The sequence below is a fragment of the Anabrus simplex genome, chromosome 1, assembly GCF_040414725.1.
Source record: "Anabrus simplex isolate iqAnaSimp1 chromosome 1, ASM4041472v1, whole genome shotgun sequence".
Taxonomy (NCBI): domain Eukaryota; kingdom Metazoa; phylum Arthropoda; class Insecta; order Orthoptera; family Tettigoniidae; genus Anabrus; species Anabrus simplex.
In genome coordinates this window covers 605,832,142-605,845,668 of record NC_090265.1, presented here as the reverse complement: position 1 = coordinate 605,845,668, position 13,527 = coordinate 605,832,142, and the positions used below count along the sequence as shown (strand labels likewise).

At 38.0% G+C, this 13,527-nt stretch overlaps 1 protein-coding gene across 5 annotated transcripts in view; it reads left to right on the top strand.

Moving 5' to 3' along the window:
* Positions 1-13,527, top strand: part of LOC136857197 (TGF-beta-activated kinase 1 and MAP3K7-binding protein 2) — a 517,262-nt gene that overhangs the window by 439,745 nt on the left and 63,990 nt on the right. For 2 of the 5 annotated variants that reach the window (XR_010858511.2, XM_067135657.2), the window contains one exon: positions 1,902-2,562. The exons of 2 other annotated variants lie outside the window; for them this stretch is intronic. Coding sequence is in view for 2 of the 3 variants with exons in the window: in XM_067135657.2 (XP_066991758.2) it covers positions 1,902-1,924 (23 nt within the window). In the remaining variant the exon portion in view is untranslated. Of the gene's footprint in view, positions 1-1,901; positions 2,563-13,527 lie in introns of those variants that run through there. One more of the 5 variants, XM_067135656.2, reaches the window with a different exon arrangement.

The window sequence follows — 13,527 nt, the reverse complement described above, 5'->3', positions numbered from 1 at the left end:
CTCGTTGGTCTGCGGGTTATTTTGTTTCTTTTTTTTCTTTTTCAGAGTGATACTCTCCTCATTATTAGATGGTTCACTCAATGTGTCATATATTCATCATCTGAATTAATTGTTTATACACTCATCTCCTCTAACTTCTTTGTACTACTTTCATTATCCCCCTAGCCCTCCAAAGCTCACACACATTTCCTTTCTTTATTTTCTCACCTTTCTTTTCATCTTCTTCTGTATTCTTCTCTTGTGTCTGAATCTTTCTTTCATTGCACTAGATTTTATTTTTTTCCATTATAATCCTTCTCCTCCCATCATCCTTGATTGGCGTGGTGACCTTGCTGTATATTCTATAATTCACAGACGTGTGAACATAAATATCCTTCTTACAGCTAAAATGGCATTGTCACTTCCTACTCAAAAGGCTATCATAAAAAAATAAAAAAAATTAAAATTTTATATGGCTATTTCTAGCCGAGTGCAGCCCTTGCAAAGCAGACTCTCCGATGAGAGTGGGCGGCATCTGCCATGTGTAGGTAACTGCGTGTTATTGTGGTGGAGGATAGTGTTATGTGTGGTGTGAAAGTTGCAGGAATGTTGGGGACAGCACAAACACCCAGCCCCCAAGCCATTGCAATTAACCAGTGAAGGTTAAAATCCCCAACCTGGCCGGGAATTGAACCCAGGACCCTCTGAACCGAAGGCCAGTACGCTGACCATTCAGCCAACGAGTCGGACCAGGCTGTCATTTACAATATATCAATAATCAAGTGATTTTGAAGTTTCAACCATCTTTGTTAGAGAAATCTTAGTCATGGACAGATGTGTTTCTCCACTGAAGACATGGAGAAAAATCCCTGCTAAATGTAAAAAAATATCCTAGTTTAATTCTTTGTTATGGTAAAATCCCAAAAGATTGTCATGTCTGTGATCATGGGCTGTGAAAGCATTAGTCTAAATAATAGTCAGAAAATATTTTAGGTGAAAAGCTTAGGTGGGCCATTCTCCATAGCAGACCACTTTTACTGATTTGTCTTTCTAAAAAATGTACTTAAATATGAACATAAAAAGTACCTAAGTTGCTTTCAGTCAAGTTCCAAGTGAATACCAAGTGAACCAATGGTGACATTTTCCCAGTAGTATACTCCCATCTGTGGTTAAGGGCATAGAATACATTGGATCCTGGATACTGGATCCTCTGCCTATGTGGAAACTAAAAGGGGTGACTCCTCTAGGGCTCAATCACAGGTTCTCTAGCTAATCCTGGCATTGATTCTACTTACTTGTGCCAGGCTCCTCACTTTCATCTTTTCTGCTCAACCTCCCTTTGTCAACTCTTGTTCTCTTCTGATCCAATGGAATTACATTCGTAAGGCCTAGGGAGTCTTTCAGTTTTGTGCTCTTGATGGTCCTTCCATTCAGTTTTTTAATACAAGCATGCTTTGAAAGTTTGGACCTCTTCCTTTTTCTGATTAGAATTAAGAGGGGATGATTGCCTAAATGTACTTGAAGTAAAAAGAACCTCCACTAGCACCACCACTAATGTTATGTTCAAAATAATTATTACTGTCGTAAATTCCTGATTTGAAATTTAAAAAATTTATGACCCAGCTCTACTGATCAGTATTCTTAAGAGTATTTAAATATAATAATAACAGCATTAAGTTATTATTATTATTATTATTATTATTATTATTATTATTATTATTATTATTATTATTATTATTATTATTATTATTATTATTATTATTATTATTATTTCAGGGATAGATAATCACTAGCAAAGGTAAGTAAGGTATGTGACTTTAGAAAAATATATGTTTTTAAGTTGAGACAGGTTGTATTCTATGTTGTAGGTAAGTACACTACTTCATGTTTATTGTTATTAGAAGATATTAATTCCTTTTCAGATCATTTGCTGGTGGGCAGCTAGTTCATCCATTGAGAATCAGCCTTGAAGAAGATGTTTGGATAGTTAGACAGTTTACGAAGCTTTTATATTCTCTCTCAGTTTTGAAGTTTTCTGTGTCAAGCAGTTGTGCCCTTTCCATCTGACCTCTTATAAATCTCTTTCATTGGTGGAAGCTGCCAAAACTTAATGGACTGAACACTACAATTTCAACATCATAATCTAAATAAATATTGAAAATTATTTTTATTATCTTTTAGATTCTTCAAGCTATGAACGTGTTGCATAATACAAAGATAAATACAATATTGCGACTTTTGAAAACAAACCTGATATTGGCTATCAAGAACAGAGATTATGAGACTGATGTGGAAGAAAGCAGATGAAAATGAAACTGGAAGCATATTTGAGAGGTACAGTCACTAAGTAGCCTCAATAAATGTGCAGTGAATTCTGTTTATCTAAAAATGTGTACCTGATTAAACAAGTTAATATATATACACATTCCTGTGTGTACAATATACCAGATTGTGCATTTGAAATTGAAAGCTTATTAAACAAGAGGTTGAGGACGTGCTTACTTCGGTAATATTTGTACTAATTTCTTCTTGATCTTCTCTAGTATTTGTTAGCAAAATATGAATGATGTGTTGAAGCAAGTTCAGATACAGACTTTCACTTAGAACAATATTTATGGTGAATTAGGCCCTCCCTAATAGTGCCTTACAAGCATACTGCAATTTATCTACAATATATATATATATATATATATATTCTTCTTCTTTAGAGTGGTGCAGAAGTGACACACAGGTTTCAACATTTATTATATTTTGAGAGAAATGTCAGTGTTACTGCTACATACAAGGGGCATCCCGAAATAAATTTTATAATGTATATTTCTCAATATTGTATAATAGTATTTATGTAACACACTATGCATTTTGTTCTTCACTTAGCACTTTTTTTCCACACAGTCTCCCTATGATGGAGGCATTTTTCTAACCATGAGACAATTTTTTCAATACTTAAAATGGTCCTGACCATTTAACCAGCATTCCACTGCTCTTCTGACATCATCATCAACATCACTTCAAAATCTGTGCCCCTCAAGGTGTTCTTTCAAATCCAGAAAGAGATGATTTTCACATCTCTGCCATGCCAGCTGTTGTCGGCCAAGCACTCCTCACACTGTCAACTGTTGTCACTCTCCAAGTTCGAAATTTGGACGACCATTTTGCCGCACTCTGATGATGATGATGATAATAATATAATAATAACAACAGTTTGCATCCCACTAACTACACATTTTGGTTTTTAGCGATGCCAAGGTGTCGCAACTTTGTCCTGCAGGAGTTCTTTTATGAGCCTGTAAATCTACCAGCATGAGAATGATCTATTTGAGCACCTTCAGATACCACCAGACTGAGATAGGATCGAACCTGCCAAGTTGGGCTCACAAGGTCTATGCTCTGCTTCTTGAGCTACCCACCCTGGCACACTCTGATGACTCATCACTCTTTCGCTATGGTCTTCCACCAACTGACGATGAATTTTTGCAGCTGGTACATTCTTCATGTTGAGAAATCAAATTACTGAATGAACTTCCTTCCATATTTAACTGGCTTTTGTCACCAAGATGGTAGTGCACAGTCTTATCAACCGAAAGGGAAATATTAACTGAGACATAAACTACATTTCACTACAATTATTACAATTAGTCTAACATTACATTCATAGATGATAAATGTGTTATAAACTTGCTTTTTTGGATGCCCCTCTTAAACACGTGCTTTGGCAAGGTGTGTACAATGGTTGTGACACATTATGTTCTTCAAATGACCATCAGTCACTTTTCTTCTTCATCTTAATATGCAGGCTCTTTTCAGAGCATTTTTCATAACTTTTTCTGGAATTTCTAGCTGTAATGCATAGATTTCTGCTCACTCCATGCATGATTTCTATGCCACCCTGTATATTAAGCCTGTTGCTGTACTATTGGAGGAGCTGCCTAGCCAAGGTGGCAGTTCACCTGGAAGGAGGGGACTTCGATTCCCTGTCAGGAAATTGAAGTATTTAGAAACAATATTTCCACTTCTGGAGAGGCTCGTGACCATAAGGTTCACTCAGCTTATACTAGAAATGAGTCTTCTTCTTCTTCTCCCGCTTATGCGGGGTCGACGTTTTTGACAAGTCTTTTCCATTTCCCCCGGTCCCAAATGGTGTTTTCAGTTAACTTCTTTTCTGCGAAGTCTTCCCGCACGCAGTCCATCCATCTTCTTCTAGGTCTGCCTCTCTCCCTTCTGCCCTTCACCACCAAGTCAAGCACTCTTCTTGCTATCCCTGTGCTTAATGTGACCATACCAGAGCAACTGCCTTTCTTGAACTTTCTGTGATGCTTGAGTTACCTTAACACTGCCTCGTATGAAGCTGTTCTTGATGTGGTCCTTCCTAGTAACACCACACATCCATTGCAGCATTTTCATTTCGGCTACATCCAGCCATTTATTTTGTGATTGTACTATTGGCCAAGTTTCTGCTCCATATATCATGGCAGGTCTTACCACACTTTTGTAGGCTCTCCCATTCACTTCGACATTTAGTCTCCTGTCACAGAGGACACCAGACAGCTTTTTCCAATTTAACCAGGCAGACTGAATTTGACATGTAATTTCCAGATCTAGATTGCCATCATCAGATACAGTTGATCCAAGGTACTTGAAACTATTACTTGCGTGGAGTTGATTTCCATCCATTTTCACACTTTAATTTTCCTTTCCACCAAGGCACAAGTATTCTGTCTTATTCCAACTGATTTTAAAATGTTCACTGCGTATTAGCCAAACTGAGCAAAATATTTGTGTGGGACTCTTTAAAAGTTGTAATTATCGAAGTTTTGTACGTTGGTAGGACGAGTTCTATCGAACTCATGGACTTATCCCACTCACACGCCTGGTGCGTGACCCGCACGATGGTCGAAATCGAGAAGTAATACTGGTCACCACACAGATCACACACCACGCACGTTGGTAGATTACTGTGCATTATTTACCGCGGATAGCAAACAAATGCATAAAGTATGTTACAGACATAAATATATTCATATTTACACTTCTCTATTACAGAATTTGACAAACAAAAATGAAATACTTTGGCTAATTGGGTAGGTCTCATGATGTTGAAGGAACCACATTGTCAGCCATCAGAAAAAATATAAATAAAATGATAACATAAGCATCACGACGCAGTCAAAAATGATTACTGCACATTCTTTCAAGTTACTGATAAATGTGATGAGGAATAAATGACAATTAGAAGTTCTTTCATGTTATACACATATGATGCAAGAATAAACGACAATTACAAGTTCAGTTCTTTTACTGAACATATTGCAGTAGTGGAATTTATTTATTTCAAAAGCAGAATGACTCGTAATTCTCCTGAAGAATTAATAAACAGAAAATGCAGTGTCTTACCTCGCATTGAAGTGGTCTTGCTGCTCGAAGATCACATAAATAAATTATGATGTATGACAACAACTCTGGAGAGGAAATACGCGGGAAACGGAATACGCATGCGCAAATATGGCTACGGATGAATCTGCTATTAGACTGGACTTACACGGTGTGCGGGATGACAATTAGAGCCTTTCTTACCATGCAGGAAACCTGTGATTTACATTTCCTAGCAATCGTCCCATGACGCGCTAGGCGCGTGCTCCGCACCTACTTATAAAATAGCGTCACGCACCCAGTGTGTGATCCGCATTGAACGTGTTAAAACCCCTATCCTCCAGTGCTTTTCTCCAGTGTTCTAGTTTAAGTTCAAGTTTTTCTCTATTAGTGCTGCATAGTACGATGTCATCTGCAAAAAGCATGCATCAAGGAGCTGGTTCTCTAAGGCTTTCAGAGAGAACATACATTATCAGATCAAACATATAGGGACTCGGTGCAGATCCTTGATGGAGACCAACTTCAACTGGTATGGTTTCGGTTAGCCGTACACTGCTTCTAACTTGCGTTTTTGCCCCATGGTACATATCCTGAATGATGCACACATACTTCTGTGGTACTCCCTTGGATCTCAGGCATCTCCATACTACTTGGTGGGGCACACGATCATAAGCCTTCTCTAGATCAATGAACACCATATGTAATTCTTTCTTCTTTCCTCTGTGTCTTTCCATAAGCTGTCTTAGAGAAAAAATGGCATCAATGGTTCCTTTCCCTGGCATAAATCCAAACTGTTCTTCTCCTATTATTGTCTCCTGCCTAAGCCTACTTTCAATGACTTTTCCTAGATCTTCATAGTGTGTGACATGAGTTTTATTCCTCTGTAACTTGCACAATCCTGAATGTCCCTCTTTTCTTTAAAAATGGAATTATGGTACTCTTCTGCCATTCAATGGGCATTATTTCCTCTTGGAATATTTGTTGGAATAGGTTTAGCAACATATCTATCCCCTCTTCTCCCAGGCATTTCCAGGCCTCTACAGGAATCTACACTAGAAATGAGTACCAGGCCAATACCTGCAGCAAAGGTAGAGAGGCATAGGGCTAACTATTCTATCACACTTGGTGCCAAGGTTATGAATTGTGAAAGCCTTTACCTTCCATTCCTCCAAGGGACTTCATAGTTATACGGAGATTGTTATCCTTTTAATGTACTATTGAGGTCATAATTAAAAAAGAAGTAACAACAATGTTATTTGTTTAATGTTCCTTCAATTCCTATAGAAATTACAATAGGACGTAGTTCTTTAACATGTTGGGAATCTATAATATTAAGTTGTTGGACGTAAATATTCTCAAATGACACCAACCTCAGCCAGGATTGAGCCTTTGGAAACAGGACAGTGACTAACAGATTGCACCACTTAGGTGCCTGGTCATAACTTTTTTGGAAAGAAAATATTTGCACCAAGGAGATACATTAGCAGATTTAATTGTTGCTTCTCCTGAATAACTGGGATTAAAATACTCTCTGAACCAAGTTACCAGTTATTGTGTTGCTCTTGTAGCGATTCCTTTTTTCTGAAATCATGTTTCATTATCATCTAGTTTCATAGACATTTCTACATTATTTGTTTGTACAGTGGTAAATACAACTGTGATCTCTGGAACACATCAAATAGTAATTTTCAGACACATCTTGCGGATGTTTATATATTGTTTTAAACTGTACTTTCTCAGAATATTTTGTGGTGAACAATATGTTGATTTTTCTTTTCCTCTGTTGGTAGCACAGCGATCCTCTGTTGGTAGCACAGTGAAGTAATAGTCTAAATTTCTCTTTGAAAAGAAACATATAAAGACAGATTTTGAAATTAACTGAAGTAAGTTGTCCTCTTCCTTGGTATTGGTGCTTCAGTGAATTTTTTGAACACTTCACAGCTTATTAATGTAAAATTAACAAAATTATGATTAAAGGCAGATTGTGATAGTAATAATTAAAATGGGAAATTTTACTCATGAATTACCCTATTTTTAACTAACATCACACCAAACTGTTTAACATAAAGGGGGAGTTAATTTCTGTAAATTTTTTCATGGTAAATTGGATTTTAAAATCCTTTTATGTTTTATCTTAGACTAAGTTTATATACTGTATAAGTGAGTTGTTTACAGATCTGCTGAATACACTGCTCAAAAAATGAAATTTGGTCACGTCTTTATACGTTCCTAACTACATTGGTACAAATGCATAATGGGATGGGGAGTAGACTTATTATGACAATAACATCTTCTGTTTACATAACAGAGGGCTTCACTGTCATCCAGATATTTGAGAGGCATCATTGTCAGTTGAAAGGTATGAGTGCCTCAATTGAAAGCGTGTGCGAAGGTTAGACTGTGTGGAGTGTAGTGTTTACAAGTCATTGCGGACTGTATTGACCGAGATAGCAAATAGGGTAATCAGTTGTCATCAAATGAAACCACTCATACACCTAAACTGCTTCAAGAAGGCTACTCACAGAGGTATGTTGCCAGAATGCTAGGCGTTGCTCAAAATATGATTTGGTATCTGTAGAAACATTTCCAAGAGACTGTAAATGTTGCCAGTCATCCTGGTACCAGCTACCAAAGGAAAATAACTCCAGGGCAGGATCGTTTAATGCATCTACAAACTCTCCAGAACTGCCAAGTTACAGCATGAGCACTACAGGTGGATCAACAGCAGGCTTCTGGAGTTCAAACAGTCAGAAACAGGTGTCAGGAGGCTCATGTACCTACAATGGACTGGCATCATGGCAGGAGACTGTAGTTTACTAGAGATCATCTGCACTGGTGTCTTGTGCTGTTCTTCAATGAATCCTGTTTTGCATTATATAATTCAGATGATTGTCTGCAAGTCTGGAGTGGCGTGGGGAGTGATTTCATCTGACATCTGTACAATCTTCCAATGTTTATGCACATGGATCTGTTATGGTGTGGGCATCCAATCTCCTGATCATTCATAATGGATCCTTATTTGCTCAATAGTATAATGATGAGATCCTAGTGCTACATGTGATTTCCCCCGTGGTAACTTGGAGATATGATAATGCTGGGGCATATGATGCCAACATCGTTCAGAGATTCCTGCATGAGCACCACATGCAACAGATGGAGGGGCCATCCAGAAGTCCCAACTTGAATCTGTTCAAACAAGTCTGAGACCAACTGGAGCAATGCATCCAAGCGAGAAATTCACCACCCCTACACTACAAGCCCTTGAAGACACTCTTTTGGAAGATTGGTGACGTCTGCCTCAGCTGAACGTGTGGTGCCTTACCAGGAGCATGAGAATGCATTGTGAAGATGTTATCCATGAAAGGGATGGCAATACACCTTATTAAGATGCTTAATTACCATTTGGCTATTTTGGTGAAAGAATTTGAACTATTTTGTTTATGATATTGTGCAACCAAGCTCGATAGCTGCAGTCGCTTAACCCCTCCGCGCCGACCTCTATACGTGGTATAGACCCTCTTTTCTTCCGTAGCTGCCGACCTCTATACGTCGTATAGACCCATACATGGTTTCACATTTACGACTATAGCGCGAAGAGTTTTGTAGTTATTGATATGCAAATTGTTTTGTTTCCAAGAAGACATTTTCAGGTTTATCAGTGTTGTAAATAAGAATTGAAAATCGTTATAATGTAGTTGTTTTTGCAAGGTTAATTATTTGTCAAGTAAGTCTGAGCACTAATTACTGCTTTCAAAAAAAAATTCTGTTTGCTTCATTCTTTCCCACAGAGGAAAATAAAGAAATGATGATCTGAGAAGTTTGTCTTTTCACGTGATATTCTTTGCTCTATTTGTACATTGGGAGTGCAGTTTATTTATTATATTTGTCTTTATTTCTCAGCTCGTAATATTTTCATAACTCTCCACGAGCGCTCTGTGTAGGCATCAGCAAGTGCTGCTTTCTGTCATACGATACGAGAGCCAGTTGTTCATGGTATATATCTCGCTTGAAAGACTATGTCTCGACCTTTCATCTGAAATATGTATCGAGTTGGTTTGTTTCGCATACAGTAAATGTTATTCCCCTCATTCAGTTTCGTCCTGCTGCTTTCGGTCTCGCTGCAGCTTTATCAGTCCGTGTGGCGCACCACGCTCAGCCGTGGTTTGACTGACAGTAACGTGCTTGGAATATTGTATAATTCAGATGAACGTATAGTCGGAAGTAGTAGTGACAGTATTAGCAGCACTGATAATGAAATAGATGATGTGGCAGTGGTAAATGATGAGAGTGACGTTGAGGAGGAAACAGTACTTGGAAATTTCGTGTAGGAGACTATAGATAATTATACAGGTCAAAGGGAAGTTTTCAACAGTGAATTATGATTCCTAAATTCTCTAATAATATTCACACATGTCACAGAGACAAATATTGAGCAATTAGGGGTACGTTACGGAGCAGCTGGCGAAAGGTTTGTTTACAAAATACGCTCGCTCGGGCGGGTAAAGAAATATTCAAGGCCGGCGCGCATCAGATAATACAGTTCCAAGGTTGCAGAAAAGACATTTTATCAGGAAATTAGCACCGAAGAGTGAGAAATCCAAACCTCAGAGACGTTGTATCGTGTGTTAAAAACACGACAAAAAGAAGACATCAGTGTACTGCTGCCAGGAGTGTAATTTGGGTCCCTGTCTCGAAGAGTGCTTTGAAGTATATCACACGGAACTAAATTACTAATGAAATGTGAAACAATTATGTAATTATCTGCATGTACTTAGTTCTGTCATAAGGAATTCCAAATTTCGTGAATATCGGGCTACTTTTATACTTGTAGTAACGTTGTAAGTGAATCAATGTATTTCAGTCGCGCATAGTTGAAATCTCATCCAGCCGCGGAGTAGGAAGCTCTTTAAATGGCTGCGATGCTGAGGGGTTAAGTGCGGCCAGTATCTAGTATTCAGGAGATAGCAGGTTCGAACCCCTCTGTAGGCAGCCCTGAAGATGGTTTTCCATGGTTTCCCATTTTCACACCAAGCAATTGCTGGGGCTGTACCTTGATGAAGGCCACAGCCGCTTCCTTCCCACTTCTAGCCCTTTCCTGTCCCATTGTCACCACAAGACCTGTCTGTGTCGGTGCGATGTAAAGCAACTTAAAAAAAACATATTGTGCAATGATGTCATGTATTGAATAATCAAAGGATGCTTCTCACTTCCATTCTTAATTGTTGCAAACAAAGAGATTTATTTTCATTTCATGTCTGTTTTCATTTCATTATGTATGCGCATCATGGAAGTATGAACACCAAAGTTATAAAAAAGTGACCAATTTTTTTTTGAGCAGTATATAATAACTTGGCTTTATATTCAGTCAACATATGATGAATTTCAAAAGAATGAAAATAAAATAATTGAACAGGTAATCAATTTTAAAAGTATGCATATAAAATTCTGTCTGTTGCTCTTTCTTGATAGATGTAGTATTTTTACATCTGTCTTTTGGCACAGGCCAAAGCAATCTGTAGCTTCCACTGTACCCTAGTCTCGGTCTCGTTTATGGCTGTGACAGTGACATTATGAAAGCTGCAGTGGTATGGGCGGTACTGAGTGATGACATTCAGAGCAAGGCTGGTATCTGAATGTCATGAACGGTGGTACTCATAGGGCTGTTTGTGCTGCAGTAACACTTTCTAGCCCATTGCAGAAAGCAATGGCCAACCACCCCACTTGTCATTATGGTGCTACCATTGGTTTTTGTGGTAGTGATGTTTCAGCCTTTGGGCTTTAGCAGATAAACAGAAATAAAATATAAATTTATAACATTGATTGTTTAGATAACTGAGAAAAATATTAAATCAAAGACATCAAAATATATATGAGATGAAATATCTGTCTCAAAAATGAACACCATGAATACAAACACATACATTAGCTGATATACTGTACATTGTAATCTTATCTCAAAAATGATGAACACCTTGAATAGAAACACATACATTAGCTGATATACATTGTAATTTTATATTAGGTGGGAAATTGTCAAGCAGTCATCATCAGGCTCCTTCTTCAAGTGTTGCTTATTCTGGAGGAATGATTTCCTTGGATATCATTTCATTATTGAGGAAAGAGAAGGCAAGTTCCTGGGTTGATGAGAAGAAAGCCTATCTGTTTGAAGACAGCAGTGCAAAAAGATGTGCAGGCTGTCCTTGTCCTTTTATGATTTCAAATTACTCCTTGTGTCCTCTTTCTGTTTCTCCCTCTTCTGATGCTAACTTATAACTCTATTTATCCTGTTATTGTATTCCTGCTCATGTTTGTATCTTTCTGTACATGATTTAATTACAATGATACCTGAATCATTGACAAGGCATCGAGTCTTTACAGTCTGACACTGTGGTTAGATAGTTCAAGGACCAAAAGTAAATGGAATGCGTCTTGCTGTTGAAAGACCCTATCATAAATATGAAAGCATCATTTTTGTCTGACTCGATGTCCAGATTCTATCCACAGCCTTTGTAGAGAAAAATGATATTGAATTCCTCACCACAAACATCAATAACTGCACAATCTCATCTCTCTATAACCATTGATTTCACAGTTGAGAAACCTTTCAACTTCCAAAATCAACATACACAGATAGTTATTTGTGATTTTAACTGCCATAATACTATTTGGGGCTATGAGTCTGATGACAAGAACAGCATTGCATTGCATTGCAAGAACGGGCTGAGATAAATCAGCTGACTGTTGTACTCAATGCTGAACTACCAGCATTCTTTAATGGTGGAAGATGAAGAAGAGGTTATAATCCTGATCTTATATTTAGCAACAAGATCAGCCAGCAGTGTGTAAAGTCTATTCTGCAGCAGAATACTGCTCTGGTGTCTGGCTTAACAGTGCTCACACACAGCTAGTAGACTTACAACTTCGCCAAACCATGCGGATCATAACTGGTACTGATCCAATGGTTACCGGTACTCAGCAATATAGTAACTCCCCACATCAGGAGACAGAAGGCTCTTTCTTATCTATGGACCAGAATACTGAAGAATGAACATCTACCTGTTTATGAGGATATACGACAGATATGCACACTCCTTAAGTCTTGCCAGCCTGCTTGGAAGACTGCCATGAAGATAACATCCAGCGACTTCAACTCCACCTCTAAATTGTCAACAGAGTGGTCTTTATCCCCACCTCGAGTAATAGTGGATATTAATAATCCATCCACAAAACTGGCAGGCGTCGATCTGCCATGCTGCATCTGGAGTAGACTAAATTGCATGAGATGTGGAGGAGGTAGAACAGCATCTATTTTACACACCTGGGGCTGGTCAGTTTCTCCATACTGTGACTATGAGGAGGTTCACCAAACAATGAAACATGTAGTGCAGGAATGCCCACTACGTGTTTTCACTGGTACCATGGAAGACCTCAACTCAGCAACACCCGAAGCAGTGAAGTGGATGGCGGGTTTGGACATTCACATTTAGTGAGATGTACATCACTCGCACTCAATGTGTATATATGAACTGTCAGAGTTGATAGGTGGATATTGTGTTTTCTTCTTGAAAGCGAATCAATAGATACAATGGGAAAAGGAGAATTGACTTTTTTTTGGTCCTGTATTCAGACTGCCAGAAACCCAACTGCTGAAGCAGTTATTTAGTTACTTCTGGAAAAATAAAACAAAGAACACTTGGTTCACAGAGATCATGAATGATTTAGAAGAATTAAATTTATCTATGCTCCAAATTGAAGGCAGAGAAGAGAAGAGGATTCTAAAGAATAAACATTTACGATTCAAACTCATAATATTTGAACGAAGGAAGTACACAATTACTGACAACCAAAGGGCAGGCCCCAATTTACAAATGGGCGGACTGGGCATTTGCCCAGGGCGCCAGTTTTTGAGGGGCGGCGGCCGGTGGATCAAGTAATTATGGCCTGCATAATTACGTCTTAAATTCATTACACTCAAATTAATTTTACATTCCACAAATTATTCCAATGATTTTATTATCCTATATCAAACACTTTAAACTATTCTAACTTTAAAACCTGAATTTAATCTATATATTTAAATTTTATGAAGAAAATGTGTCTTATTTTTAAATTATTTACTTACATGCAAACTATCAAACTGAACCAACGGCTTTTTAAATAAAAATAAAAATAGCCCAA